Genomic DNA, 27166 nt, shown 5'->3' on the forward strand with positions numbered 1-27166 from the left:
CTTTACCTCAGGCAGCAAAATGTCCTACATGGCCCTGTGCAGTCTGCTGGGCATAAGGAAAGGGATACTTGAGGAATTTGATCTTTGTGAATTCTGATATAGTCTGTCCTGATTTGTACCTGCTGAGCTGAGGTGCAGATTGGAAATTAGTTATCTGCTGGCTTTCACACTTCCTGAAAGTTCCTGTGCAGTTCTTGGCTTTAAAAGGTGGGATATAAATGTAATTAATAAATGCTTTCATTTTTTTTGGTATTTCCCTTTCCATGCCAATCTCTCTCCTTTGCCAGAAATCTTCCTCTCTGTGGGTCTCAAATACCACCGATTGCCTTCTCCAACGTGATAAACTTGAGCCCGGGAGCACCTATGTTGCTCGTGTTCAAAGCAAACTGAGGCAGGTCAGTGGTCTTGTCGGCCATTTCAGTGACTGGAGCTCTGTGGTGACATGGAAAACGTCGGAAGGTAATCCTACAAAGAGCTGGTTGTTTGTGTGAATGCTGGCAGAGGCAAGACAAATCCGGCAGTATGGGTGTCAATTGCGGTTTCTCTGTTTCTCATTTTTCCACTTGTAACTTCTGCTCATCCTGAACCTCACATGAACATTCATACACATTTTGTGCATATTTCTCCTAATACATGCAAACAAAACTGCATGTATTAGGAGAAATTTGCACAAAAATGCTTACGAATTTTCATGTGAACTTTTCAAACAAAATTCTCAACATTTGGGGTGAACTGAAGTTAAGATTGGAGAAATTCTCAAAGTCCCAGATTAATAAAATGAGAAACTGAAAGAAACTGAAATGGACAGATCTATCCAGTCTGACCTAGGGTTGTCTGTCGCCGGGAAAGCCAGCCCTTTTGGGGCCCGATGGATCCCTGCCATGGACTCAGCTCAGCCTGCATAGGCAGGCTGAGCCGTGGTAAAGTTCCTTAAAGTTCGGAACTTTGCTGAGGTTTTTTGCGCAAAATGGCGGTGGGTGGTAGCTGCAAGAGTCCCTGCCACCACCCGCCACCCTTTTGGGCAAAAAAACTCTGCTGCCATGTGCAACTGGCTCCTTCTCCCCCTCCTCGGTCCCAGGAGGGGGAGAAGGAGCCAGTTGCACATGGCGGCGGGGTCGCTATGCGCAAAAGGGAGGAGGAGAGTGGAGCAGCGCTCCCTTCCCATCCTCCGTTTTCTGCACAGCGGGGCCCCTATGTGCACAGGTCTTTCATTCTCCCTCCCGACCCCAGGGGGGAGAACAAAAGACTTGCACACAGTGACTTTGTGTGCAAAAGGGAGGAGTGCGGGGAAGTGGCGCTCCCCTCTCCTCCTTCCCTCCCTGCTACTGCAGCGGCAGTGGCGGGACAGAGGAGGACAAGAGGGGAGCAGTGCTCCCCACTCATCCTCCTCCTGTCCTGCCGGCGCCACTGCCACCACGGCAGCAGGGAGGGAAGGAGGAGAGTGGAGCTGTGCTCCCTGTGGAGCCGCCGCCATTTGCGTTCCTTATTTTTGATGTCTTAATCTACGTAAATATTTATGTAGACTAAGACGGCGAAAATAAGTGGAACGCAAATAGCGTAGCGGATGCTATTTGCATCCCCCTTATTTTCGCCATCTTAGTCTACGTAATTATTTACGTAGACTAAGACGGCCCAAAATAAGGAATGCAAATGGCGGCGGCCATAGCGGCCGCCATTTGCGTACGCCTTTTTTTTTTTACCCAGACGTTTTAGCCTACGTAAAAACTTACGTAGCCTATCACGTGTGTGTAAAAAAACAAAACAAAACTGCAAATGGCAGCAGCGGCAGCCGGTCGGAAGACCAGCTGCCGCCGCCGCCCAGAAGATCCACCCCAGGTAAGTCTCGTCCCGGGGGGATCCACGGTGGGGCAGGCCGTTCCGCCACAGATTTCAGGGGGCCGAATACACTGGCATTCGGCCTCCCTGAGATCCGTGGCAGAATCCTCTGCCATCCCTAATGTGGTGAAGTTAACAAAGGGGCAGTCAGAGAGACAAAAGTCCTCCTTCCATTCACAAAGGCCAGATATCAATACTGCGTGGAGCAGCAGAAGTGGCTTCTTTGCTCACTGAAAACTCTCCAGTTAAGAAGACCCACCAAGAGCTCCTCAGGTAGACAGATGGAAAAAGCAGAAATGTTGGCTGTCAAGGAATTTGTAAATAATTATTGAAAAATTAAACGATAAGGGTGTAACCCTATGGAGATAGTTGTCAGCCTCGGAATTCAGAGGGTAGTGACTAGCCAATGCAGGGCAGCTAGAGCATGGAGGTGACCCTCGCCTCCGTGCTCTGGCAGCCCTGCATTTTTGCCTAGATAGGTGATTTTGTCTGTCTAGGTGTGGCCTCGGGGAAGGGAAGGGGCCTGGAGACCCAATAGGAAGCTGTGTAAAGCAGGTTTTGCAGTTTCCTCCCCTCCCCGTCCCCAGAACCACCCCCTTTTCCCCATCTCTGCACTCCATTTCCTGGTATGGAGATGTAGGCAATGTGGAGAGAACCATGCCAGCTACGAGGGGGCGGGGAGCGTGGTTTCTAGGAACAGAGCAGGGCTCTGACCTCAGTTTCCAGAAACTGTAAAATCCTATGGCCCTCTAGACAGTGTCTAGTGGCTATAGGATTGCTTCCTAAGCAAATATTATCTTATATTAACCAATCCAATTAACAAAAATCCTTTCAGCTCATTCTGTTGTGTTAAGGGCTTTCCAGGTTCACTCAAGCTCCAAAATGCCAGGAAATTGCAACTTTGAGGCCCATACCTTTAACAGATCCATCATTGAGGTAATATAAATATACATATGTGAAGATCAGAGATAACAAGGGGATAGCTTCCTTTTTGTGCTGCTCACATGAGTGGTGAATGAAGCAGCTGAGGGATTCATTAACTGCCTGCTGGAGCCAGTCCTGCGATCAGCTGCTGAGTCCCTTTCTCTGTGCCTCTCTCTGCATGGAGAAAGGAAAAATGGGTGTGGTGGATGATGTTGTGGGAGGGGGTGGAGCTTCAAGGTGGGGCCCTGCCCCTTGATATCATCTGGCCCACCAGTTTGGCCCAGGGGAGCAATCTGTCCCCCAGACCAATATAGGTTATCCACACCTGATCCAGCAGGACTCTTCTTATGACACTCTAGTCACCCCATCTTCGCTGGAACATTCTCTTGAACTGAAACATCTTTGTTGACATTTTGCTTGAAAATGTTGCATGCTGCTCCTGGGACAGAAGCAGGTCATGAGATGGGCAAATGGACATGTGCTGTTGGCTTATGCCAGAGATATGTTTTGAAATTGCCAGTCCCCAACCCCATGATATTTGGAAGCAAAGTTATGAAAACATCACATGGACAATGCAACATCAGAATAAGAGCTAGGGCTCTTTCTCCATCCATGCACTTCAATTCTATGTGGGCCTCTAATGAAACACCAATGAAAGCCAATTGGCATTGGAGGTGATGGTGTCTTTTGCAGGGAGAATCTCCATTTCTGTCATGAAAAATGGACTGCATTAAATGCATTAGCTTCTTCTTCTTCAGCTGCTAACCTGACACTTTATAAATCCTCTTCTGTACTTCTAGTAGCACTCACTGCCAAATCTCCCCTCGCTCTTCCTCCCTGTGTTTGCTTTTGTCAAATTTTGCATGGCCCCACACAAGGCTGATTTCTGGTTTCCACTCATTAGATAGTAAAGTTGAAGCTCAGCCCAAGAACCTCCACTGTCGATTTGATGGCATTGATCAGCTAAAATGCAGCTGGGAAGTGAGGCAAGAGGTCACCAGCTCTCTCTTGTTCACACTCTTCTACAAAGACAGCGCAGGATCGGAGTAAGTGAGCATCTTTTGAGCAAGATATCTCTGAATCTGCTCGCCTTGTATTTTACTTAACTTCTTCCTGTTGTTGTACTCATTATTCCTCAGAGAGAAGGAATGCTCTTTCATCCATGTGGAGAATGTGTCTCTCACCCCTCATCACGTATTGCAAAGCTGTGAGATCAACGTCACCAGCCCCAACAGGCAAAGCCAATACCAAGTGACTGTACGGCCAAAAGAAGAGGAGAAAGTGATCGAGGCCACGACGCACAGTAAGCCCCCTTTAGAAATTGCATCTCTTGACTCCCAAGGGCATATATGCTAGCTCCTATAGCTCTTGATTTTGTGGCTTGTCCAGCTGAATCTACCAGTGCACAGTCAACAAAGACATTAATGTGAAGATAGACAGATCACAGGGCCACACAGTGGAGGCTTCTGACTTCGATGTCAGTGGATCAGTGAATCTGCTCTTTCAGTCAAAACCAGTCAGAACTCTAAAACAGCTTATCCAAGGCACGGAAGCACCTTGGATAGTTCCTTTGGAGTTCTGACTGGTTCTGACTGAAACCTGGAGTGGATTCACCACTTCACTCAGCCTCCACTGGGGCCACACCCACTGGACACTTAGCTAAAAGGCAGATAAAGCAGATTTCCAACAAGGGCATTGTCTGAAGGTGCACGATGCAGCAACTTGCTGAAGCTAAGCAGGTCTGGATCTGATCAATGACTGAATGGGAGACTTTTTGGGGACCCTACATCTGCTGCCTTGAATTCCATGATGGAAGGAATGGGATTTCATTTTATTTCTTTAAGAAATTTCTTACCCAGTTTTCATTATAAAATAACCCCAGAGTGGTGTAGGAGCAATAAAATGCAGGAAAATAATACAACATTAACAAAAAAACAAACATAATCTAACAGGGGAGAACAATATTAGATACATAACAGTTTATACTAGGCAGCAAAGAAAAGAGGGGAAAATGCAGTCAAAAGCCTGGGTAAACAAATAGGTCTTTAGCTGGCACCCAACGTTTGTAAGACTTAGAGCCACCCATATATAAATTACATTTATTAATGTTGTCAAATGAATGAGCAGCCAGCTGGGCATTTGTCATGATGGAAGAAGTGCATGAGTCCAGGCTCAAAGCATGCCCTTCACATGGCGACCTTGCCATGTGACCCCTTTGTGAAGTCACAGGGACTTCTGGGGCACACACGTACTTTGCTTGGGCTCACCCTGACCTTACTTCAGTAAGGTTATCACATTTTTTAAGAAGGAGTCACTAGGGATGTTGGAGAACTCCACCGCAGAATCAAATGAGTTTGGATTTCTATGAATGGATTCTGCAGTAGACCCACTTTTCCCAAGTTTCAAGGGTTCCATGGACTTGTATACCAGTTATTTTTACTTTCTGGAATTTTACACAAATTTAATTGAAGAAAAATACATAAAATAAAAGAACACAAGCCCAAAATGTGGATTTCCTCCAGAGGCTAGAGCATTAAAATGCATATTTGGAGGGGGGATTTGTGCATTTTGGGGGGGGATTTGCACATTTTGCAAGTGCAAATTTGTGCAAATGTGAATTTGCACAAATGTGACTTTGCATGAATTTGGGAAATTGGAAAAAATCCAATTCCATAAACGAGCAGGCGAAGGAATGAAAGGCACCTGATAATCCATGTGATGCAGATGGAACAGATTTGACAAAATCTGTACATCCCAACTATTGGTAGTCTACTGTACCAAATATGCTCCAGTCTCAAATCCAGCACCAGATGGGAAAGAACGAAAAGCTTCATTGAGGTTTTCTCCTCCTATGTAAGCTCAAGAAGTGGGAGTGGGGATAAGCACGCTACCTATACCCCCCTCCCTTGCTGTTATCATCTCTTTCTACAGGTGGGGGGTGATTGTCTGCAGAGGAGAGCCCCTCCATCTATGGCAACTTCCCCGAGATTTCAGAGTCCAGGGTTCCAAAATCTCACAGAGAGCTCCCATGGATAGAGGCAGCTCTCCTTTGTAGACAGTGACTCACCAAGTGTAAAGGGTGACAAGAACAGTGAAGGAGGGGGCTAGCATGCTCATCCACACTCCCCTCCTCACATGTAGAGCTTACATGCAAGGAGAACACTTGAACAGCTCTGAAGAGGCCATCGCTGAGTGGTAGAACCCCTGCTTTGCGTGCAGAAGTTCTCAGGTTTGATCCCCAGTCTCGTCTGATCTTGGAAGCTAAGCAGGGTCAGCCCTGGTTAGTACTTGGATGGGAGACTGCCTGGGAATCAGGCTTCTTGCACTGAGCAGGGGGTTGAACTCGATGGTCTTGTAGGCCCCTTCCAACCCTATGATTCTATGAAAACCCTGGAGAGCCACTCCCAGTCAGTGTCAACAATAACTGGGCTAGATGGCCCAAGGGTCTGACTTGGTATAAGGCAGCTTCCTATGCTCTTGACACATCCTTTGTTTTCTAGTCAAGCCAGACCCACCTTACAACCTGTTGGTGAAAGAACTGAACAACCAGGACTACAGCTTGCAATGGGAAGCCAGAGTCATAAACAAAGTTCTAAACATTCCAAAGAGGTATGAAATCTCATACTGGAAGACTGGGAAACCTGAGGAGGTAAGCAGCAGTCAATAGCTTCATGGCAGGTGAACGAAACACATCATTTGTTTTCTCCCTCATTTTCACATTCAACTATTCTCTTCTCAGGCCCGAAGTGTCGAGGATCGCAGTGGTGAGCAACAGTTCCTCTTCACCTCACAGTTCCTGGAACCAGGCACACATTACACAGCAAAGGTGCGAGCAAAAGTGAATGGAAAGGACCGCGATGGGCCATGGAGCGAGTGGAGTGAGGAATTTGAGTGGGCAACCAAAAAGGGTGAGTCACAAATGAGATTTCTGAATGAAGGTCCTAGTCCTCTTTGGGTCTCTACTAGTTGTACTACTGTCTTTAGCAGGAGGAATGATTGAAAGTTTCTGTTGCTCTTTCCTCTTATCTCAACAGGCTTTTGGCTGCTTTTTTTTTAACGTTTCAGAGTATTATATAGCGAGTATTAGGGATGTTGGAGAAATCTGCATGGAATCCAGTGAGTTCAGATTTCTGTAAATCTGATCCAGAGATTCCACAGTGGACCAGCTTTTCCCAAGTTACATGGATTCCATGGACTTGTGGACTGGTGTGTGTGTTTTTTTTGTTTTTTGTTTTAACTCTCTGGAATTTTACACCAGAGAAATTAAACACTATTAAACACTAGAAATTAAACACTAATTTAGCCACAGAAAAATACGTAGAATAAAAAATTTGGCCAAAAATGTGCATTTCCTCCATAGGATAAAGCATGAAAATGTCCATTTAGGGAGGGATTTCCACATTTTCACAAGGGCAAATATGAATTTGTGTAAATTTGGGAAGTTGGGGAAAATCCATTTCCATCAATGAGCAGACGACAGCACAAAAGACACCTGACAATTTGCGAAATGCGGATGGAATAGATTTTACAAAATCCGTTATTCCCTAGCAAGTAATCATTATTATCAGTCTGGCCCAGGATGTTTTTCTGCCTGAGGCAGAGCAACAAATGGTGCAATAGTTAAAGCGCAATAGTACCCGAGACCAGCCAAGTTATTTTTGCAACTGAGGCAAAATATCCTCACCTCCTCCTAGGCAGTAGAAATATAATGATGACACATTAAATAAGCAACAACCTGCTGCTGTTTCATGACATCCAAAAATATAAATGAAAAAGCAGCTGCATTGCTCAGCCTCATAATAGGGCTGGCCCTGGTAGGACTGATCTGAACTTTCTTTAGGTCCAGTTTTAAACTAGGGGGAGTGTGACATTTTCTGCAAAAGAACAATGGCCCCTGGGTGGTGGTGGGGAATGCCTTTTGCCACAAAGTGGGGATCCCTCCACCCACCTTTCTTGGCAAATTCCAGAAAAACCATACCCATTTTACAGATGGGAAACACTGAGATAAGTCCCAAGGGTAGTCTGTAAATCAGGGAGGCAATACTACTTTTGGATGGGGGCTGGATGACCCCTCCCCGCAGCCCTCTGTGGGTCATGTGATGTCATTTGCTCCTCCGCCCAAGCTCTGGGTGGCTACAGCAGGCGAATGCAGGCTAATGCTTATTAGTGCTAATGCAAATTGGCATAAATCCTCCTCCAAAGGTGAGAAACCTGTCCGCAAGTCCACATGACTCAGCAAAACCTGGTCTGCTGCAGCATCCACAGGTCAGATTCATAGAAATCCAAACTCCTTTGAATCCGTTGCAGATTTCTCCAACATCTGTTGCTAGCAGACCCCACTTGAGGTTCTCATTCTTCCTGCCTTCTGATGAGCTTACTTACATCTACCTGGCAGATGATGACACAGATGACGTCTCTAGGGTCCCTAGCATAGTGCCCATGGGCAGCAATCTGCCCACAGACATCCCCTTTGGTGCCCATCAGGCTCCCTGCCCCTCCTGATTTTTAAAAGTTTTAACTGGGAGGTTGGCATGCTGCAGAGTGAAGTGCTGCCCTCCAGCGCCACATGGTGGGGACTGGGGAGCAGGGAGCATGTTTTGCCTGTGCTGTGGCTGTGGGTGTCTTTTCTCTGGCTTTTTTTGTTTTTTGCTTTGGTGCATGCTCTGCCTCTTCCCTGCCTTGTTGTACTTAAGTTCTGGGGCAAGTTCTTTTTCTTTTAGCCAAACCAGTTTGCCTTCTGAGAAATGGGTGTTTTGTAGGGCTGTGCAGCAACCTCCCCCCCGACTCGACTCAGAAGCTGCTTTGTGACTTTGGAGGCTGGGCTGATTCGGCTCAGGCCGAATCAGAGGGGCCCCCAACCTGACTCGGCCCTGAACCCGAAGCAGGATACGGCTGGCCGAATCCCACTTTGGGTCCCCTCTGATGCCCCCGCACAAACTCCCAGCTCCTTACCTTGCCGCAGCTTCCTCCTCCTCCTCCATTGCTGCCTTCCCCATCGCCACCACGGCCTCCTCCTCTGCCACCTCCTCTGCTACTGTCATCACCATTGTCATTGCCGCTGCCAGCTCCTGAGGCCTGGATGCGTGCCAGATCTTATTGCAGGGAGTCGCCATTTTTAAAATGGCAACTTCCTGGAAGTTGATGATGGCAGTGGTGATGTCAACAGTGCTGCAGTAGAGGTGGCGGCAATGGCAGCAGCAGCCGCCATGGTGGTGGTGGAGGCAGCAGCGGCAGCGATAGTGAAGATGATGGTGGAGGCGGAGGCAGCGGCAGACATGGTGGTGACGGTGATGTTAGGCTCCGGTAAGGACCTGGAGGTGCCAGCGCGGTTGGGCCAGGGCCTCCAAAGCTCCAAAGTGCACTGAGGTGCTTTCGAGAGTCTCCGACCTGCTCCAGGCTACTTCGTCCCCCTTTGTTTCACCTCGGAAGGGACTCAACGGGACTCGAAGCAGCCTGCTTTGACTCAGGATTCTGGCCTCGGGCCAAAGCGGTGCATAGCCCTAGTGTTTTGTGACTGGCCGTGCCCACCAAGTCAGCCATTTTGTGAATAGGCAGCCCCTCTCCATGACAGCCATTTTGTAAGAGCACCATGACACTCTCTCACAATTCCAAACATGCCTACCAGCCAAAAAGTTCCTGTTATGAAAAAAGTGATGGGCCTCTGCTCAGTGCTTTCCCATGGGCTTGCACCACTATACTTCTGTATGTAGGACTTTAAAGGTCAAAAACAATACTTTGGATTGAGTTCGGAATCATACCAGGAGCCAGTGAAGTTGTTTCAATATGGGTGAGATGTGTTATCTTTGCTAGGCTCCCAGTAGCAGCCTAGCTGCAGCATTCTGGACTATAGCTGCAATTTCCCAACTGTCTTTAAAGGCAGCTCGACTTAAGAGTGCACTGCAGTAGTCTGGTCTAGAAGCCTTTTTGGTATGCTCCCCCATTTTTCCTGGGTATCATTCCTTAATTACATTTGGAACAAAAGCCATGCTGCTTTGATCTGAATTAAAAATTTAATTTCAAAGTAAACTGCTTCTAACTTTCCTACTACTTGATCTTTCATTGTTTTCCTGTTGTGATCTTCCGTTCTGTTTCAGTTTTTCGTTTCTGGGGTATTCTACTGGCAGCAGTGATCTCTATCATTTTGATGATGGCAGGCGTGTGGTGTTGCCATCAATATCTTCTCGGGTAAGCCTGGGTTGCAAGTGGGATGGACATCTGGATATAGTGCTCCCCTGTCTTGAATCAAGACTTAGGTTGTGTAGACACATTACAGTTACTATGTGGAAACTGCTTTCAGGGCACAATCCTATGCAGGTTTAGACAGAAAAAGTCCTGTAACTCTCAATGGAATGCATAGGATTGCACCCTAAATAGTCCAGTCCAGTGGTCGGTACCATCTATTGTAGTGTGTGTGTGTGGAGGGGGCAAGATCTGGGCCCCATGTGGCCCCTGGCCTTAAGTGTGGTCCCTGCCGCCCCTAAATTTGCTGCAAACTGTGACAGTGGCCTAAAAAAGCCAAAATTAGATTTAAAACATGGTGTGCTGCTGACATCGTTGCAGTTAGGCAGCACACAGCAGGACTGTGGATACGGGGTGGGGGGGTTGAAATTGTTCCCCTCCATGCCTACTGAGCTGTTTGCAGCATGCAGCAGCTCAGCATGTGGACTGGGAGGCTGTCACCAAACACCTACAAATGTCCCAGAAGAAATTGTTACAGTGGTGAACCACCACATATGAACAGATCATCATTTAATGGTCACCAACATGAAGAGCCCGGCGTTACTGCATATGGACATATGTATATCACTGCAGCCTCTGCTGGAAGACAAGAGTACCATTATTATTTATCACTTATAAAGCACCTAATATTTACTAAGTGCTTACACACAAATTAAAAGCATGACTGCCCCTGCCTGCGGGCTTACAACAATCCAAAAGTCATGACACAAAAGGAATAAGGGATGGGGAGGGAAGAGGAAAACAAGCAAACTCAGATACCGGTTCTTAAAGTTCCATAATAATTTTCATGATGATTGGCTTGAATGGAAACAGTTGAAGGAGAGGAAGAGACAAATGGAACTGTTCTCTCAGCTGAGCTGATGGAGTGGGCCCCACTGTCTCATGTCTCCCTTTGCTGCAGCCTGATGGACTGGAGGCATTAAGAGAGAGTAGAGGAAATCTCACATCCATAGGCCAAAAAGTCATCCCTTCCCATTTCGCAAATGGTTCTCTGCAATTTCCTCCTCATGACCCTGATTGACTTGACCTCACCCTGCACTTAGTCCCCTACGAGGCCCATCTCTAGGATGATGGGCTGGATCTAACACAAAGAAGTTTCTCAAGAAAAGTAGCACGGAAGCAAAAGGACTAAGCAGCTGCTAACTATACCTCAGAGCTTCCGAGTTGGCCCAGTGACTCAGCTGATATCAGGCAAAACTCAGATATTATTGTGCACTTCCTCTAAACATCCAAAATAAAGGCCAAGTGACAAGGTTGAAATGACATGTGGGAATCACCCCCCAAACAGCTTCCACACAGAGGCCGCATCATGTGGCAACCACTGGTCGCTGCGTGGCTTACGTGCATTGTGTGGAGAGTCTCCACACCAGTTTCAGTTCCTGCTAGGACTGTTTAGCAGTGTTGTGGGGACTCTTAACGTGATGGGGATGAGTCAGGCAGTGAGTCACTCTATAGTAGCCTTGCCCAACCAAATACCTTCCAGATGTGGTTGGACTACAATTCTCATCATCTCCAGGCACTGGGTCTGTTGGTTGGGGTTGATGGGAATTGTAGTCCAGCAACTTCTGGAGGGCTCCAGGATGGGGAAGGCGCCCTATATTGTGGATGCCACATGGGGCAGCTTCCTTTCAGAAGCGGTTTCATGCAGATTTTGCCTGGCTTTTTTCCAAGTAGTGATGCCCCCCACTGGCTGACAGAATGCAGGGGTAGAGGGAGGAACGGTGCTCTGTCTGTATTAAAGGGCACCTTTAATACATTTAATTTTAATGCATTTTTCATGGCAGCAAGAAGAGGAAGTGGGAATCTACCATCCCAAGTCCTCCCAGGATGTTTCTGCTCCCAGAGTTTTTTCAGGTAAGAGAGATTTCACTTGGACTTGGGTCAGTATCTCTGCCTCGCACACTCTGTTGGGGTTCCTTGTTTGAAGACGTTGCTTCTGATACATTTTTTTATGAGACTGAATGAACCATTTCCTCTGAGAGAATTCTGCACTATGTATTTGACCCTGGTGAAAGATTTTAAGGCCAAGGAACTATCCATCACCCTCTCCATCCTGGGATAGGCAAAGCTGTCTTATTTCCAGTCTGTGACATTTTTGCCTGTGTTTGTTTGTTTGTTTTTCTGTACTCATTTGTATGTATGCCGTCATTTTGGACACAGTCCTCCTGAGGAGGCTTACAGAGTAAAGATTTTTTAAAAATGTAATACAATTTAAAACAAAATAACAAACAAATTACTGCAGAATAAACTTACTTGAAACAGATTACTTAACAGCGGAATGCTGTTGTTTTAAAGTACAAACCAGTTAAAAAGAAATAACACAGCGGCCAAACAAAACAAGAACCCTTCAGACAAATGTTACACTTGCAACAGTTACATTCAAGAGAAAGCAACCTGAAATCAGTGAGTTCTTAAGTCTCTCTTAAAAATTAACAGGGTTGAGGCCTTATGCACCTCAGTGGGCAGGGAGTTCCAGGGACTGGAGGCCACCACTGAAAAGGTTCAGTCTTCCATGCCCGCCAACTGGATTGGTCTTACAGGCAGGCCTATAAGCAAGGCCTCTAAGGCAGATCTTAGTGCCTGGACAGGTTTGTACGGGTGCAGGTGGCCTTTCATGTAACTTGGTCCCAAACCATTTGGGGTCCACCCATAAATCAGATCCAACTCATTTCTGCATTAGCCTGTGTTTTTTTAAAAAATGCATTTAAATACCGGTTTAAATTATTTATTTATTTATTTATTAAATTTCTTAATCGCCCATCTGGCCGGTCTTCTTTCAAGCTACACATTTTTAAATGTATTTTGATATGTTTTTTAGAACCAAGAACTGCACAGCAACATTCAGAAAATGCAAAAGCCAGCAGACATCTAATTTCCCATCTGCATATTAGTCCAGGGTGTGGATCAGATCAGCTTGTATTGGAATTCATGAAGACTGAATTCCACAAGCATCCTTGATTGTCGGCCAATTACAGCATTTCATTTTAGTTGTCAGATGAACTGTTATCTTCTTGTACCTCAAGAAATATATATTGCTCTAGCTCAGGGCATGAGGTAAAAAGGGAATTGTCACTGTCCCTATTAGACTGCCCAGCACAGCTGCAAAAGATGATGGAGATCCTGTAGCTTTTAATTACGGATATCTTTTTTTTACATTTATAGCCCACGCGTTCCTTCCAGGAGCTCAGGCGGGTATGCTTGGTTATCTCCACCCCTTTCCCACTCCCCTCCTCACAACAACCCTATGAGGTAGATTAGGTTGAGAATTGGGCATTGGCCCAAGATTATCCAATGAGCTTAGTGGGGATTTGAACCTGGGTCTCTCTAGTCCTAGCCCAAGACTCTGGAAGACCACAAGTTGCCCTCAGGTCTGCAGTTTCTAACTCAGCTTTTCCCAAGCTCGGGGCCCCACATGTCATTGGGCTACTTTTCCCATCATCCACAGCCAGCATGGCCAATGGTCAGATGATGGGAGTTGTTGTCCCACAATATCTGGGGACCCAAGTTTGGGGAAGGCTGTTATGAAGAGGCTCAGGCGATGATGCTTGAGAAGGCAGGAGGGGGGCTTTTTTATCCTTGCAGTGCCACCGGTCTACCCCCAAAAGAGTCACATGAAGCCCTTAAGGGACACAGTAGTCCTGCACAGGGACTAAGAGAGAGGCACTGGTATTGCTGGTTCAATGAGAGCTTTTCCCCAGGGCTGGGCTTGAGTCTTATTTATTTATTACATTTGTATCCCACCTTTCTTCCATCATGGAACTCAAGGTGGTTGCATGCAGGTCCCAGATGGCCTCCACTCCAAGCACTGACCTGGCCCAGACCTGCTTAGCTTCAGCAAGGTGGCAGCCTCGTGTGCCTTCTGACCATGCCCTGGGACTGCCTTGATGCCAGTGCAGGAGGAGGCATTTTTCCTAGAACCCTTTATACCAGGTGTGGGGAACCTGTAGCCCTCCAGATGTTGTTGGACACCAACTCTCTTGATTTAATGTTAAAAAGTGCAAATATTAAAAACACTGTGTCCAAAACATAAATGTCACAATATATAAAATAGAAACAGAATTGTAAAACTTGAAAACTATGTTTTAAAAACGTTATACTAATGTAAAAGGACACATATGGCAATATGTAAAAATATATATGGTGAACACCTTTAAAAACTACAAATGGCCCAAACACATTTTGACACTTTGTCTCCATCAGTGGCCAGTGCAAGGTGCTACCATGGCTGGAGCTCTAATTAAAAATTATTTCATTGGAGGGATGAATTTGTAACCATCTCTCTTTGGCAGACGTTCATTCTAGGTACGCCGGCCATTAGTGAACATAAATAAATATATATCTTGTCATGTCGCAATTGCCCCATCTCCAAATGATTCCCAAATTTACGCATTACTTGATGAATACCGCTTAGAAATATTTTAAATATGTTCAGTGGTATATAAGTCCAAATAAGTTTAGCAAAGTGGATTAAAAATAAAAACATATCCCCTCCTCTGTTAGCCTGTAGTAGTTTCAAGGCCATGTGACTTCATCCCCCATCATCCCCAGCCAGCATGGCCAATAATGAGGGATAGTAGGAGTTATGACCCCTTCATGGATCACTGCCTTGTTGTGGCGAAGGGGCTTGCGTAACTCAGTGAAACCATAAGCTATGCCGTGCAGGGCCACCCAAGACGGACAGGTCATGGCAGAGAGTTCTGACAAAATGTGGTCCACTGGAGAAGGAAATGGCAACCCACTCCAGTATTCTTGCCAAGAAAACCCCATGGAACGTATCACAAGGCTAAAAGAGATGACGCCGGAAGATGAGCCCCTCAGGTTGGAAGGTGTCCAATATGCTACTGGGGAAGAGCAGAGGGTATTTCCAAGTAGCGCCAGAAAGAGTGAAGCGGCTGGGCCAAACCCGAAAGGACACTCAGCTGTGGATGTGTCTGGTGGTGAAAAGAAAATCCGATGCTGTAAAGAACAATATTGTTTAGGAACCTGGAATGTCAGATCAATGAATCAAGGTAAGCTGGAGGTGGTCAAACATGAGATGGCAAGATTGAACATCGACATCTTGGGAATCAGCGAACTAAAATGGACAGGCATGGGCGAATTTAATTCAGGTGACCATCATATCTACTATTGTGGGCAAGAATCCCTGAGAAGAAATGGAGTAGCACTCATAGTCAACAAAAGGGTGGGAAAAGCAGTACTGGGGTACAATCTTAAAAATGATAGAATGATCTCAGTACGAATCCAAGGCAAACCATTCCACATCACAGTAATTCAAGTCTATGCCCCAACCACTGAGGCCGAAGAAGCTGAGGTTGATCGGTTCTATGAAGACCTACAACACCTTCTAGAACTAACACCAAAAAAAGATGTCCTCTTCATCATAGGGGATTGGAATGCTAAAGTAGGAAGTCAAGAAATCACCGGGATAACAGGCAGGCATGGCCTTGGTGTACAAAATGAAGCAGGACAAAAGCTAATAGAGTTTTGCCAAGAGAACATGCTGATCATAGCAAACACTCTTTTCCAACAGCACAAGAGGCGACTCTACACATGGACGTCACCAGATGGTCAATATCGAAATCAGATTGATTATGTCCTTTGCAACCAAAGATGGAGAAGCTCCATACAGTCAGTAAAAACAAGACCTGGAGCTGACTGTGGCTCAGATCATGAGCTGCTTCTTGCAAAATTTTGGCTTAAATTGAAGAACGTCGGGAAAACCACTAAACCGTTCAGGTATGACCTAAATCATATCCCTGATGAATATACAGTGGAGGTGAGGAATAGATTTCAGAGATTAGACCTGATAGACAGAGTGCCTGAGGAACTATGGACGGAGGTCCGTAACATTGTTCAGGAGGCAGCAACGAAATCCATCCCAAAGAAAAAGAAATGCAAGAAAGCAAAGTGGCTGTCTGAGGAGGCTTTACAAGTAGCTCACGAAAGAAGGGAAGCGAAAAGCAAGGGAGAAAGGGGAAGATATACCCAACTGAATGCAGAGTTCCAGAGAATAGCAAGGAGAGACAAGAAGGCCTTCTTAAATGAACAATGCAAAGAAATGGAGGAAAACAACAGAATGGGAAAGACTAGAGATCTCTTCAAGAAAATTGGAGATCTCAAGGGAACGTTTTGTGCAAAGACGGGCATGATAAAGGACAAAGAAGGCAGGGACCTAACAGAAGTAGATGAGATTAAGAAGAGGTGGCAAGAATACACAGAAGAACTATACAGGAAAGATCTGAATGTCCCTGATAGCCATGATAGTGCGGTCACTGAACTTGAGCCGGACATCCTAGAGAGTGAAGTCAAGTGGGCCTTAGGAAGCATTAGTAACAACAAAGCTAGCGGAGATGACAGTATTCCAGCCGAGCTATTTAAAATCCTAAAAGATGATGCTGTTAAAGTGCTGCATTCAATATGCCAACAAATCTGGAACACTCAACAGTGGCCACAAGACTGGAAAAGGTCAGTTTACATTCCAATTCCAAAGAAGGGTAACGCCAAAGAGTGTTCAAACTACCGCACCATTGCGCTCATTTCACATGCCAGCAAGGTGATGCTCAAAATCCTACAAGCTAGGCTTCAGCAGTATGCGAACCGAGAACTACCGGAAGTACAAGCTGGGTTTAGAAGAGGCAGAGGAACTAGAGATCAAATCGCCAACATTCGCTGCATCATGGAGAAAGCAAGAGAATTCCAGAAAAACGTCTATTTCTGCTTCATTGACTACGCTAAAGCCTTTGATTGTGTGGATCACAACAAACTGTGACAAATTCTGAAAGTGATGGGAGTACCAGACCACCTTACCTGTCTCCTGAGAAACCTGTACGAGGGTCAAGAAGCAACAGTAAGAACCAGACATGGAACAACCGATTGGTTCAAAATTGGGAAAGGAGTACGACAAGGCTGCATATTGTCACCCTGCTTATTTAACTTATATGCAGAGTACATCATGAGAAATGCCGGGTTGGATGAATCAGAGGTCGGAATTAAGATTGCTGGGAGAATTATCAACAACCTCCGATATGCAGACGATACCACCCTAATGGCAGAAAGCGAAGAGGATCTAAAGAGCCTCTTGTTGAGGGTGAAAGAGGAGAGTGCAAAAGCTGGTTTGAAACTCAACATTAAAAAAACGAAGATCATGGCATCTGGCCCCATCACTTCCTGGCATATAGAAGGGGAAGAAATGGAAGCAGTGACAGATTTTACTTTCTTGGGCTCCAAGATCACCGCAGACGGTGACTGTAGCCATGAAATTAAAAGACGCTTGCTCCTTGGGAGGAAAACTATGGCCAACCTAGACAGCATAGCAAGAAGCAGAGACATCACCTTGCTGACAAAGGTCTGTCTAATCAAAGCTATGGTTTTCCCAGTAGTAATGTATGGCTGTGAGAGCTGGACTATAAGGAAGGCTGAGCACCGAAGAATTGATGCTTTCGAACTGTGGTGCTGGAGAAGACTCTTACGAGTCCCCTGGACTGCAAGGAGGTCAAATCAGTCCATCCTAAAGGAAATCAACCCTGAGTGCTCATTGGAAGGACAGATAATGAAGCTGAAGCTCCAATATTTTGGCCACCTAATGCGAAGAGAAAACTCCCTGGAAAAGACCCTGATGCTGGGAAAGACTGAAGGCCAAAGGAGAAGGGGACGGCAGAGGATGAGATGGCTAGATAGCATCACGGATGCAATGAATATGAACTTGAGCACGCTCCGGGAGAGAGCGCAGGACAGGAAGGCCTGGCGTGCTATGGTCCATGGGGTCACGAAGAGTCGGACACGACTGAACGACTGAACAACAACAAGGAGTTATGGTTCAACAACCTCTGGTGAGGCACAGGTTCCCCATCCCTGCTTTATGCTGAGTCCTGCGAGGGTGTATTGCCCCACATAACAGCGGCTAAACCCACAGTCTTCTTTACCTTTTAAACTTGGTAGCATTTGGCAAGAGGTCTAATTGAGAGAGATTAAAATTCACACACGCTAAAACAAGACAGTTAATTTTCTGGGCCAAAAAGGAAAGGTAGGGCTATATTTATATATCCAGTGTCGCATCACTTTGCCTTCCCCTGTCTACAATGCATAGCTCCTTTAGACTGATGACTGGTTCTGACTGAAACCTGGAGTGGATGCACCACCCCACTGACATTGGAGCCACCAGCCTCCATTGCTGTCATGACCTCCTCCATCTGCGGATTAGCTAATGCATATTCTGCAACAGGAAACACCACTAGAGAAGCAATGGAGACCCTCAGGCCTACCAGCCAACCCAGGGCTCCTGCACCACGCCTTCATCCGGCTCCTTTCAGATCCCTCTTAATTTGTCCTTCTAAACTGGATTTAGAAGCCCTAGCCTCAGACGACTAAGGATCAGCTAGGAGTGGGGTTCTCTAAATTCTCATTCTCTCCAGGTTTTGTGTGTCACACTTGCCTGCACCTGACCTCTCTTGTCTCCCCCGCTCCTTAATTCTCTGCATGTTTCCACTCCACAACAAGCAAGTACAAACTTGTGAAGTGGCCAAATCAGCCCTGGGAAATATGGGTGGGAGGGACTGCATCAGCCTAGGACAGTAGGTGAAAGCAAGCCCTGACGTGCTTAGCTAAACATTGGAACCAGAGTTCATTTTTTGTGCTGCCCCGCCCCACCGGAAGCTGCCTCCCTCTCTCATGAGTTCTCAACAAGCTCATGCTGATGCAAAAGATGCACAATGATGCTGATGCACAATCCAGATTTAACTGGTGTGTGTGTGTGTGTGTGTGTATTCACTTGCACATAGGTGCTAAAAAAGCACACAGGCACCCATGAGAAAGCAACAGCACAAGACTTGCTCTGAATGACTACCAAATATGAAAAGCACTTGGGATGGACGGATGGACATGGAAACACACACACACACACGCACACACACACACACCAGTTAAATTTGGATTGTGCACACTGGTACTTTTGTTCCAGCTCTCCCCACCCAACCCCCTACCCCCATTGGTTTAGGGATGGCTGCCATCTGCCCTTGTTTCTTTTCAGAAAGTACAGTTGCCAGATGGCTCAGAGGACAGCAGTAGCCAGAGGTCTTTAGAGGAAAGAATCGGCTATGCCAACATATTTGAGAGGTGAGTATATAAACGTGTGACATACTAGCTGGTCTAATCCAAGGCACTCTTGGGACACTGATAAGTCACAGGGACATGTCTACACTACTACACTGAAATCCTGTTCACACTCACCACCCTTATCCAAGTCAGTGGGTCTGCCTCTGAGTAGATGTGCAATGGATTGCAGTGTAAACTGGTCTAATAGTTATTTCTTTTCCAAATGGAACCTGGAGGGTTATAATTTTGTGAGAGGGCCTGAGAAATGTTTAAGAATAAGTTCTCAGCCCCCTCACCACCATGCTAAAATTCCCAGGATTCTTTGTGGGAAGCCACAGCAATTGAACTGGTATGAAACCGTATTTGCAGCGATGTAGTGGCCCTGTTTATGAATGGATGTTCCTATCCGTGAGGTATAGGGTGGCCTCTTATGTATTGCCAAAAAAGAGGACATCGACCGTAAACTTTATTTATGCTACTCTGTGAATAGATGCAAAGTTAGAAATAATTGGTGTTCTTTAAATAGAAATAAAATACTTTTCACCATAGGAGGGAAGGGTGTGGTCAGGTGACCTGTGTGCCTGCTCAGTCTGCTGTCCAGGTGCTCACAGGGGATGGGCATTTATATTCAGGAAGGGGAAATGGGAAGAAAGGGTTAAATAGCCTTTCCCAGAAACCCCACCACCACCACCCCAACCTTCAAAACAGCCCTGTGACTACAAATCAGCTAAATGAAAACCCTGAGAGATCCTAACTGAAGATCTCTGGCTTCATGTCTGGTTTGGAGTGAAAGTTTAACACAGGGGAAGCAACAACAGAAGGAGGAGGAGATGGAGGGCCATAGCTCAGTGTGACAGAGCAGATGTGTTGCATGCAGAAGGTCCAAGGTTCGATCCCTGGTTTCTCCAGGTAGGGCGAGGAAAGAATCCTGCCTGAAACGCTGGAGAGCTGCTGCCAGTCAGTGTTGACAATACTGGGCTAGATGGGCCAATGGTCTGACTCAGTACAAGGCAGCTTCCTATCTTCCTAAGGTGAATGGGGAAGATCGTGTGTTCAGTTAAGTTACACTTCCCTAGTTACAATAAGGCATCAGTGGGCAACTTGTGGTCCTCCAGATATTTTGGCCTACAACTCCCATCCACTCTAGCCAGCATAGCCAATTGTAAGGGATCATGGGAGTTACAGGCTAAAACTTCTGGAGGACCACAAGCTGCCCATCTCTGAAATAAGGGATAAGGATTACAGGGTTGTGCCTCGAGCTGGTGAGAAACAGTGTTTTCATCAAAGATTTGTGAAACTGACCCAGCAATTTGAGGAGAAACTGTTTTGTGAAATGGCTTGCTCCCTTAACTTTGTTTTGCTGATTCTTCAGCAATGGGAGTAAGTCCCATTGAATTCAGTGGAGGCTACTGCTGATTAGATATACATAACATTGCCCTGTTAATCTTTGATTCCATCTTCCTCCCCTTCATCATGTAAATCATTGGGTATTTGAAGACAATGTTTCTCCCCTACCCCATCAATGAATCGAATGTTTGCCCCATCAAGCCATATGCAGCTCATCAACCGTGTGTAGCATCCCGCAATGGTCTGCATGAACCCCGACTTTGCCTGCCTGGGACTGCTAAAACAGAGGATAGCATTTGGCCCTCTATCTCAAGGGAGGGCATCTACTATTCTAGGGTACACCTTCTAGCTGGGTATTTCTCATAGTGTTGGAGCCCTTTTTCATCTCTCTCATCTCATAGTGTATATGGAAGGATCTCCCTTTACTGACTGATGTTCTTCACTTATTTTCTCTGCTGCAGTCAAATGCTGGTTAGCCGTTTGGAGTCTCTTCGAGCTGGATCAGGGACCATAAAACCACATCCAGTTGCCTCTCAGGATATGGAAAAAACAGAACTTCCTTGGGCAGATAAAGCTGGCCAATGTTTGACTCCAGCTATTGTAGGAGATCAACCAGTCTGTAGTCATCATACTCAGATCTTTGATTTTGATGGCCCATACATTCGCTGCGGACCAGAGTCCCCTCTACCTGATGTTCAGCAGGACTTGGATGTTGCCCCTTTGGAAAGGAAGGAGACATCAGTGTGTCTGCAATATGTGGGACTGCCCCATGGCTTGGGTTCCCAGCAGGTGCCTGTGGGGAACAAGAAAGGGATTGCACCCTCGTTCTCTATTGTCAATGAACTGGTGCAGGAGGAGAAGAAGCAACTACTTCCTAAAAGGCAAGAAGTATCTCAAAGCCAATTAGCAAGGGGCAAATCGGAGAAAGGAGAAAACAGGCCACAAAGTCTTTCCAGCCCAAACAGCCCCTGTCAACCTGGGCCTTTGGACTACATTGCCACTGAAGATCTATCCATAAGCAAAGAGAGGGGCTCTTTACTTCTGCTTCCTGTGGTGGCCTCAGAGGAAGGGATGCTGCTTACCTGTGCCAGTGCAGCAACAGATGCTGCAGAGTTGCCCAAAACAACTGAAGATCTCTTGTCCCAGAAGAAAGCAGAGACTGTGCTCCCAGCTAAGGGGCAATCATTGGCTGTTCCTTCAGCATCACCTCAGAAAGTCTTTGATGACTATGTTTTGAGCCTTCCTAGTATGCTGGGGTCTGTGCCAAAGGAAGAAGTCCCTTTCTCCATGGAAGAACCAAAGCAGGACAAGGTCTTTCTTATATTTAAACCTGACGACAAGAGCCCAATCTTCTTACGCCAGGTGGGTGACTACTGCTTCTTCCCTGACTCTAAGGCCGCCAAGGAAGCCTCTAAAAGCCCAGGGGGATCTGCAGGAGGCCAACTGCCAGAAACCAGTCAAAAAGTCAAAGAGCCTCCCTGTGAGAGCAAACTCACTGGGAGCAAGCTATGGGACCCCCCTCAGCATTGCCAAGATTGGAGAGTGTCTGCGTCTCAGTAAATCCCCTGCCTGACCCAAGAATTTTCCTATCTTCTTTCGTTTGCACTATTGTCACTCACACAAGTGAAAAACCACTTTGGCCTTTGGGCTGCAGAAATGTGCTTCGCTTTGCTTCACCACCTTGTGTGGTGGATGGAAAATCTTCAGAGCCTTTGGCTCATGTCAGTGTGATGCTGGCATCGTTTCCATGCCAGCATCACACATGCTGGAGGACTATTGCTGTCCCAATGCAGATGTTGTCTGTACACTTGGGCCAATTTATATAAAAAGGTGCATTGCAGCATGACCATCTTCTACCATCGCCTTCACCAGTCTCAATCTGGCACCTTCCCAGATGTGGGAAGCTGCTGGCTGGGGGATGCTGGGGGTCATAGTCCAGCACATCTGGGAGAGCTGTTCCATCTGATCCTTATTATAAATATTTTTATACTACCCTTCATTCATATTCTCAGTGCAGATTACAAAAATAATAAAACAGTTAAAACGTAAATATAGAAAAATAAAAGTGTACAGAATTATAAAACAGTCAGCAGGATTAAATAATGCATTTGCCTGGGGACCAGAAAGTCCTAATGTGAATAGCAGGCACAGAGGTGGGGGAGTGGGGAGGGCTTCTGATTGTGTAGGGGGACATACATGCCCCCTTCCCCCATGCCATTGTGCTGATCTGGCTCTCAATCCCTTCCTTCCCCCACACTGGCTATTTTAAATTTTTTTAAAGCAAGCATGCCAGGGCTAAAGACGTGAATAATGTCATGTCTAATTTTGCCCCAGTACTATTTATAATAAGAAAATATATAAACAAATGATGAAGCTAAACATTCAGGGCTGTTGACCTTCTGAATGCGAGGACTCATACTGCCCCCTGAATTTTCAGCATGGAAAGCCATAAAATATTTTAAAAGTCTCTCTCTCTCTCTCTCTCTCTCTCTGGTTGATTGCTGTTACTCCTCTTAAGAAAACAAGGGCCTCTTTTGGGAAAATGGATTCACTTATAATTCATGCCTCTCTGCTTTGTTTCACTTTTCTGGAGAAAATGATTTAGGGTTCAATCCATACCTAGTCATATTTAAGAGTAGACCCATTGAAATCAATGGGACCTCCCACTGGTTACAACAGGTCTACTTTAAGTATGACTAAATATGGATTTAACCCACTACTTTTTATTTGAGGGAGCTATTTTCCTTACAGTATTTATGAATCTAAATATGTTCTCTGACAGTCTTTTCCCATCACACCATAATGCTTTTTGCGATATTCTATATCATATGCATTTTCTCAAAGTTCCAAATATTCTTGTAGATTTTAATATTCCATCTCTAAATGTAATGCAATGCTAGTTGTTTATTTTTATTTTTTTAAGGAGAACTCTGTTTCAAAAATGATTAGAAGGGGAAAACAAGGGCATAATCCAGCCAGAGTTAAGCACTTTAGGCTGCAAGCCTATAGCCATAGCTACTTACCTGGGAGTAAGCCCTATTGAACTCTGTAGGACTTACTTCTGAGTAGACATGTATAGGACTGTGCTCTAAAAGTGCTTAACTTTGGCTGGATCATTTCTTAAGCCCAGGAATATTATGAATTATCCAAGAGGGTTTGGGGGAAGCAACATATTGTCCTTATTGAATCCTAGAACAAATCGACATTAGAATTGCCAGAAATCAGTCCAGGTCTGAAACAATTTTTCACATGCAATGCAAGTATTGGGACCAACTCTGAGAGAGAAGGTAAAGGAAAGACATTCTTGCACAACTCTAGAAGATTGGACTATTGCAATGCACTTTACTTGGGGCTACCTTTGAGGTTGGCCAGAAATCTGCAGCTAGGCCTCTGAGCGGGACAGCCTTCTGGGAATATATTACCCCAGATCTGAAAGATTTGCACTGACTACCAATATGCTACCGAGTCACGTTCAAGGTGCTTGTGCTGACCCATAAAGGTCTACATTGCTTAGGAGCTGGAATCCTGATGACATGTCTTTTCCCTTATGTACCTGCCTGGATATTATTATTATTACATTTATATTAAGATCAAGTGGGGATCCCCTCTTGACCATGCTGCATTTGCCTGGGATTCAATATGCAGCAACCCAAGAGAGGGCGTTCTCAATACAGGTACCCCGACTGTGAGAACTCTCCCTCCTCCTTCACATATGGACGGCACCAATTTTTATGTTTTCGGCATCAACTGAAGACCTATTTGTTCATCCAGACTTTTGACTGTATCTGTGTTGCTGCATCTGTGTTTCTGTTCTCCTGTTTTACTGTTTTATTGGTCTATGTTTGAATGGATTTACTGTGTTTTAGTTGTTTTTGTATCCCTGTTGAGGATTATTTTATGATGGAAAGCAGGTAATAAATTTTATCAGTAAAATATATAAGCTAGTACTGCAGCCTGTACAGAAAATTCAGCAATGGCTTTCTACAGTGGTCTGACTGCCCCAAAATATTGTGTAGTAAGTCTTTGAAATTCTTTGTACCCTAAGAATTCACTCTCATCAATAAAACCTTTCTTTAAAAAACAAAACTCCCCAAACAATCAGAGTACAGTGATTATCTCAGGTTTTTAAAATCCTTGGATAGCAATCAGAGTCTACAAAAATAAGGAGTTTCAGCCTGAGCAATTCTACTTTGAAATGGATCCCAGGGGTGGGGGGCTGGCACAAGGACAAACCTGCCAAATTGGAATAACCAAATTGGCAGAGCTTGCTGGCAAGCAACCCTTTCTCTTGGTGAAGGAACTTTGAAACCTGCTTCTCCACTCTGTGCTTTATCCTCTTTTGGGGCAGAAACTGATTATTGGGAAGCAGGGTATTAAAAGCTCTCTCTCTTTCAGTGTTATCATGGAAACAGGGCTGTAATGAAGGGTTGGCATGGTCAGGCACCTGCACATGGCCCACACCCCAGAAGGGGGCCCACTGACAAGAGCTCCCTGGAGCTGCTCCTCCTCTTCACCATTGCAACCTGCTGTTCACCCTCCTCTGACTCTGTCCCAGCCAATGGTGGTGGTGGGCAAGGAAGGAGGAGCAGTAGATGCCATTACCTATTGGCTCATTGTCTCTCTGCCTGGCAAGCATGTAGTCGGTAGCAATAATAAGAGGAGGAGAGCTTGACAACAATATAGACTCACTGAGGGACGGAGCTCCCACCCCACCCGACGGTGTTTTGCCCAAGGGTCCTCCAAAACCAAGACCTAACGCTGCATGGAAATCCAGCGTCTTTCCACAGTGTCATTGCTTGATTGGTCCAAGAAACCCAGCACTGCTGTTCGTGAAACATTGATCCCAGGTTGATACTCTGCCAAAAACATGCCCCTCAAATTCTGTGCAATTCATAGAGATTCTGTGGGAGACACACAAGCGTTGTGCAGGCAGATCCATGTGAGAAAAATTCCATGAGTTCAGGAAGTTTAATATGTATAGGAACAAAGATGATCAGGGGAGTGGAAACAAAGCCCTATGAAGAGAGACTGAAAGAACTGGGCATGTTTAGCCTTCAGAAGAGAAGACTGAGGGGAGATATGGTAGCGCTTTTCAAGTACTTGAAAGGTTGTAACAGAGAGGAAGGCCAGCATCTCTTCTTGATCACCTCGAAGTGCAGGACACGGAATAATGGGCTCAAGTTACAGGAAGCCAGATTCTGGCTGAACATCAGGAAAAACTTCCTGACTGTTAGAGCAATACGACAATGGAACCCATTCCCTAGGGAGGTGGTGGGCTCTCCCACACTGGAGGCGTTCAAGACGAGGCTGGACAGCCATCTGTCAGGGATGGTCTGACTTGGATTCCTGCATTGAGCAGGGGGTTGGACTCGATGGCCTTGTAGGCCCCTTCCAACCCTACTATTCTATGATTCTATAACACCATTGCCTTAGGATATATTGTGAGTAGAACAGGGGTACTTTCGTATGGAGGGCTCCTAGCGCTACCAATGGAAAAGGCATTGTGCAGCTATTCTGCCTTTTCCTTCTTAATGTCTGTTTGTTTTTTTCCTGGAAGGAAAAAAGGCAGAAGTAGTCAGTAGAGGCTGGTGGCTCCAGTGTCAGTTGAATCATAAATCCGCTCTGGGTTTGAGTCAGAAGCAGTCAGAACTCTAAAGGAGCTATCCAAGGTTCTGAGCCCAACCCCCAAAATAGGTTCAGTGCCTTGGATAGCTCCTTTAGGGTTCTGAATGGTTCTGATTTAAACCCAGAGCAGATTCATGGCCCCACTGACATCGGCGCTATCAGCCTCCACTGGAAGTGAAAATATGGGAGGGTTGCAAACTGATGCCTAGACCCCTTGTAAAACTGGTTATAAGGCAGGTTGATTGCATAATAAATGCCTCATCTGGAAGTACCCTTGAAGAGGAGAACCTTTTCATGCTTATTCTGTCTCCTTTTAGCTCCCTTTCTCTGCTATTCCTACCCCCCCCCCCCACACACACACATTCTATACCAGGGGTGTAGAAAGAGGTTCTCTACCCAAGGGCCAAATCCAATTTTGGAGAAGTCTCAGGGGCCATGCTCCAGGATGGGGAGCAAGGCAAGGAGTGGGACACCAAAGGCAAAAGGGGCAGGGCGGGGCCAAAACCTCCAAAGATACCAGCATAGTTTAGCTTAAAGCACTTACTGCCAATAACTAAGTCTTAAGAGAAGCGTTTCAACCTCTTAGAATGGGGAAAAATAACTGCACAAAAGCTGGGAAACCACCAACAATCAGTGGTTGGGGAAAGGACAAATTCCTGGAGGAGAAGGTTATCAATGGCTGCTAGTCTTGTTGGCTATGTGCTACCTCCAGTACCAGAGGCAGTGAGCCTATGTACAGCAGTGGCTGGGGAACATGGGTGGGAGGGTGCTGTTGTGCTCATGCCCTGCTTGTGGGTTCTCATTCAACAGCTGGTTGGCCACTGTGTGAACAGAATGCTGGACTAGATGGACCCTTGGTCTGATCCAGCATGGCTCTTCTTATGTTCTTATGAAAGGGGACATGGCTATCTGGGAAACTCTGGAGTGCCAGAATAGGACTCCCAGCCTGAGGTTCAATTCCTGTGCTCTACGCACAATATAGAATTCCATATCCTCCAGTCAGCATTTCAGCAAGGTTCTATTTTCATCTCTAAGGGCACAATCCTATGCATGTTTACACAGAAATAAGTCCTACAGCTCCAAGCATGCCCCAGTCAGCATGTTT

General features: G+C 45.9%; 1 protein-coding gene across 3 annotated transcripts in view; it reads left to right on the top strand.

The window, feature by feature from the left end:
* The window catches only part of CSF2RB (colony stimulating factor 2 receptor subunit beta), a 37764-nt gene extending 13236 nt beyond the window's left edge, over window positions 1-24528 (top strand). For all 3 annotated transcript variants that reach the window (XM_084809730.1, XM_084809732.1, XM_084809731.1), the window contains 9 exons: window positions 288-459; window positions 3665-3806; window positions 3900-4063; window positions 6261-6409; window positions 6500-6668; window positions 9855-9945; window positions 11784-11853; window positions 19025-19110; window positions 20898-24528. In XM_084809730.1, the coding sequence (XP_084665856.1) occupies window positions 288-459; window positions 3665-3806; window positions 3900-4063; window positions 6261-6409; window positions 6500-6668; window positions 9855-9945; window positions 11784-11853; window positions 19025-19110; window positions 20898-21996 (2142 nt within the window). In that variant the 3' untranslated portion in view covers window positions 21997-24528. The remainder of the gene's footprint in view (window positions 1-287; window positions 460-3664; window positions 3807-3899; window positions 4064-6260; window positions 6410-6499; window positions 6669-9854; window positions 9946-11783; window positions 11854-19024; window positions 19111-20897) is intronic.
* Window positions 24529-27166: the final 2638 nt, after the last annotated feature.

This window comes from Heloderma suspectum, chromosome 7, assembly GCF_057233095.1.
Source record: "Heloderma suspectum isolate Gila_16-S chromosome 7, 16-S_ref, whole genome shotgun sequence".
NCBI classification, from domain to species: domain Eukaryota; kingdom Metazoa; phylum Chordata; class Lepidosauria; order Squamata; family Helodermatidae; genus Heloderma; species Heloderma suspectum.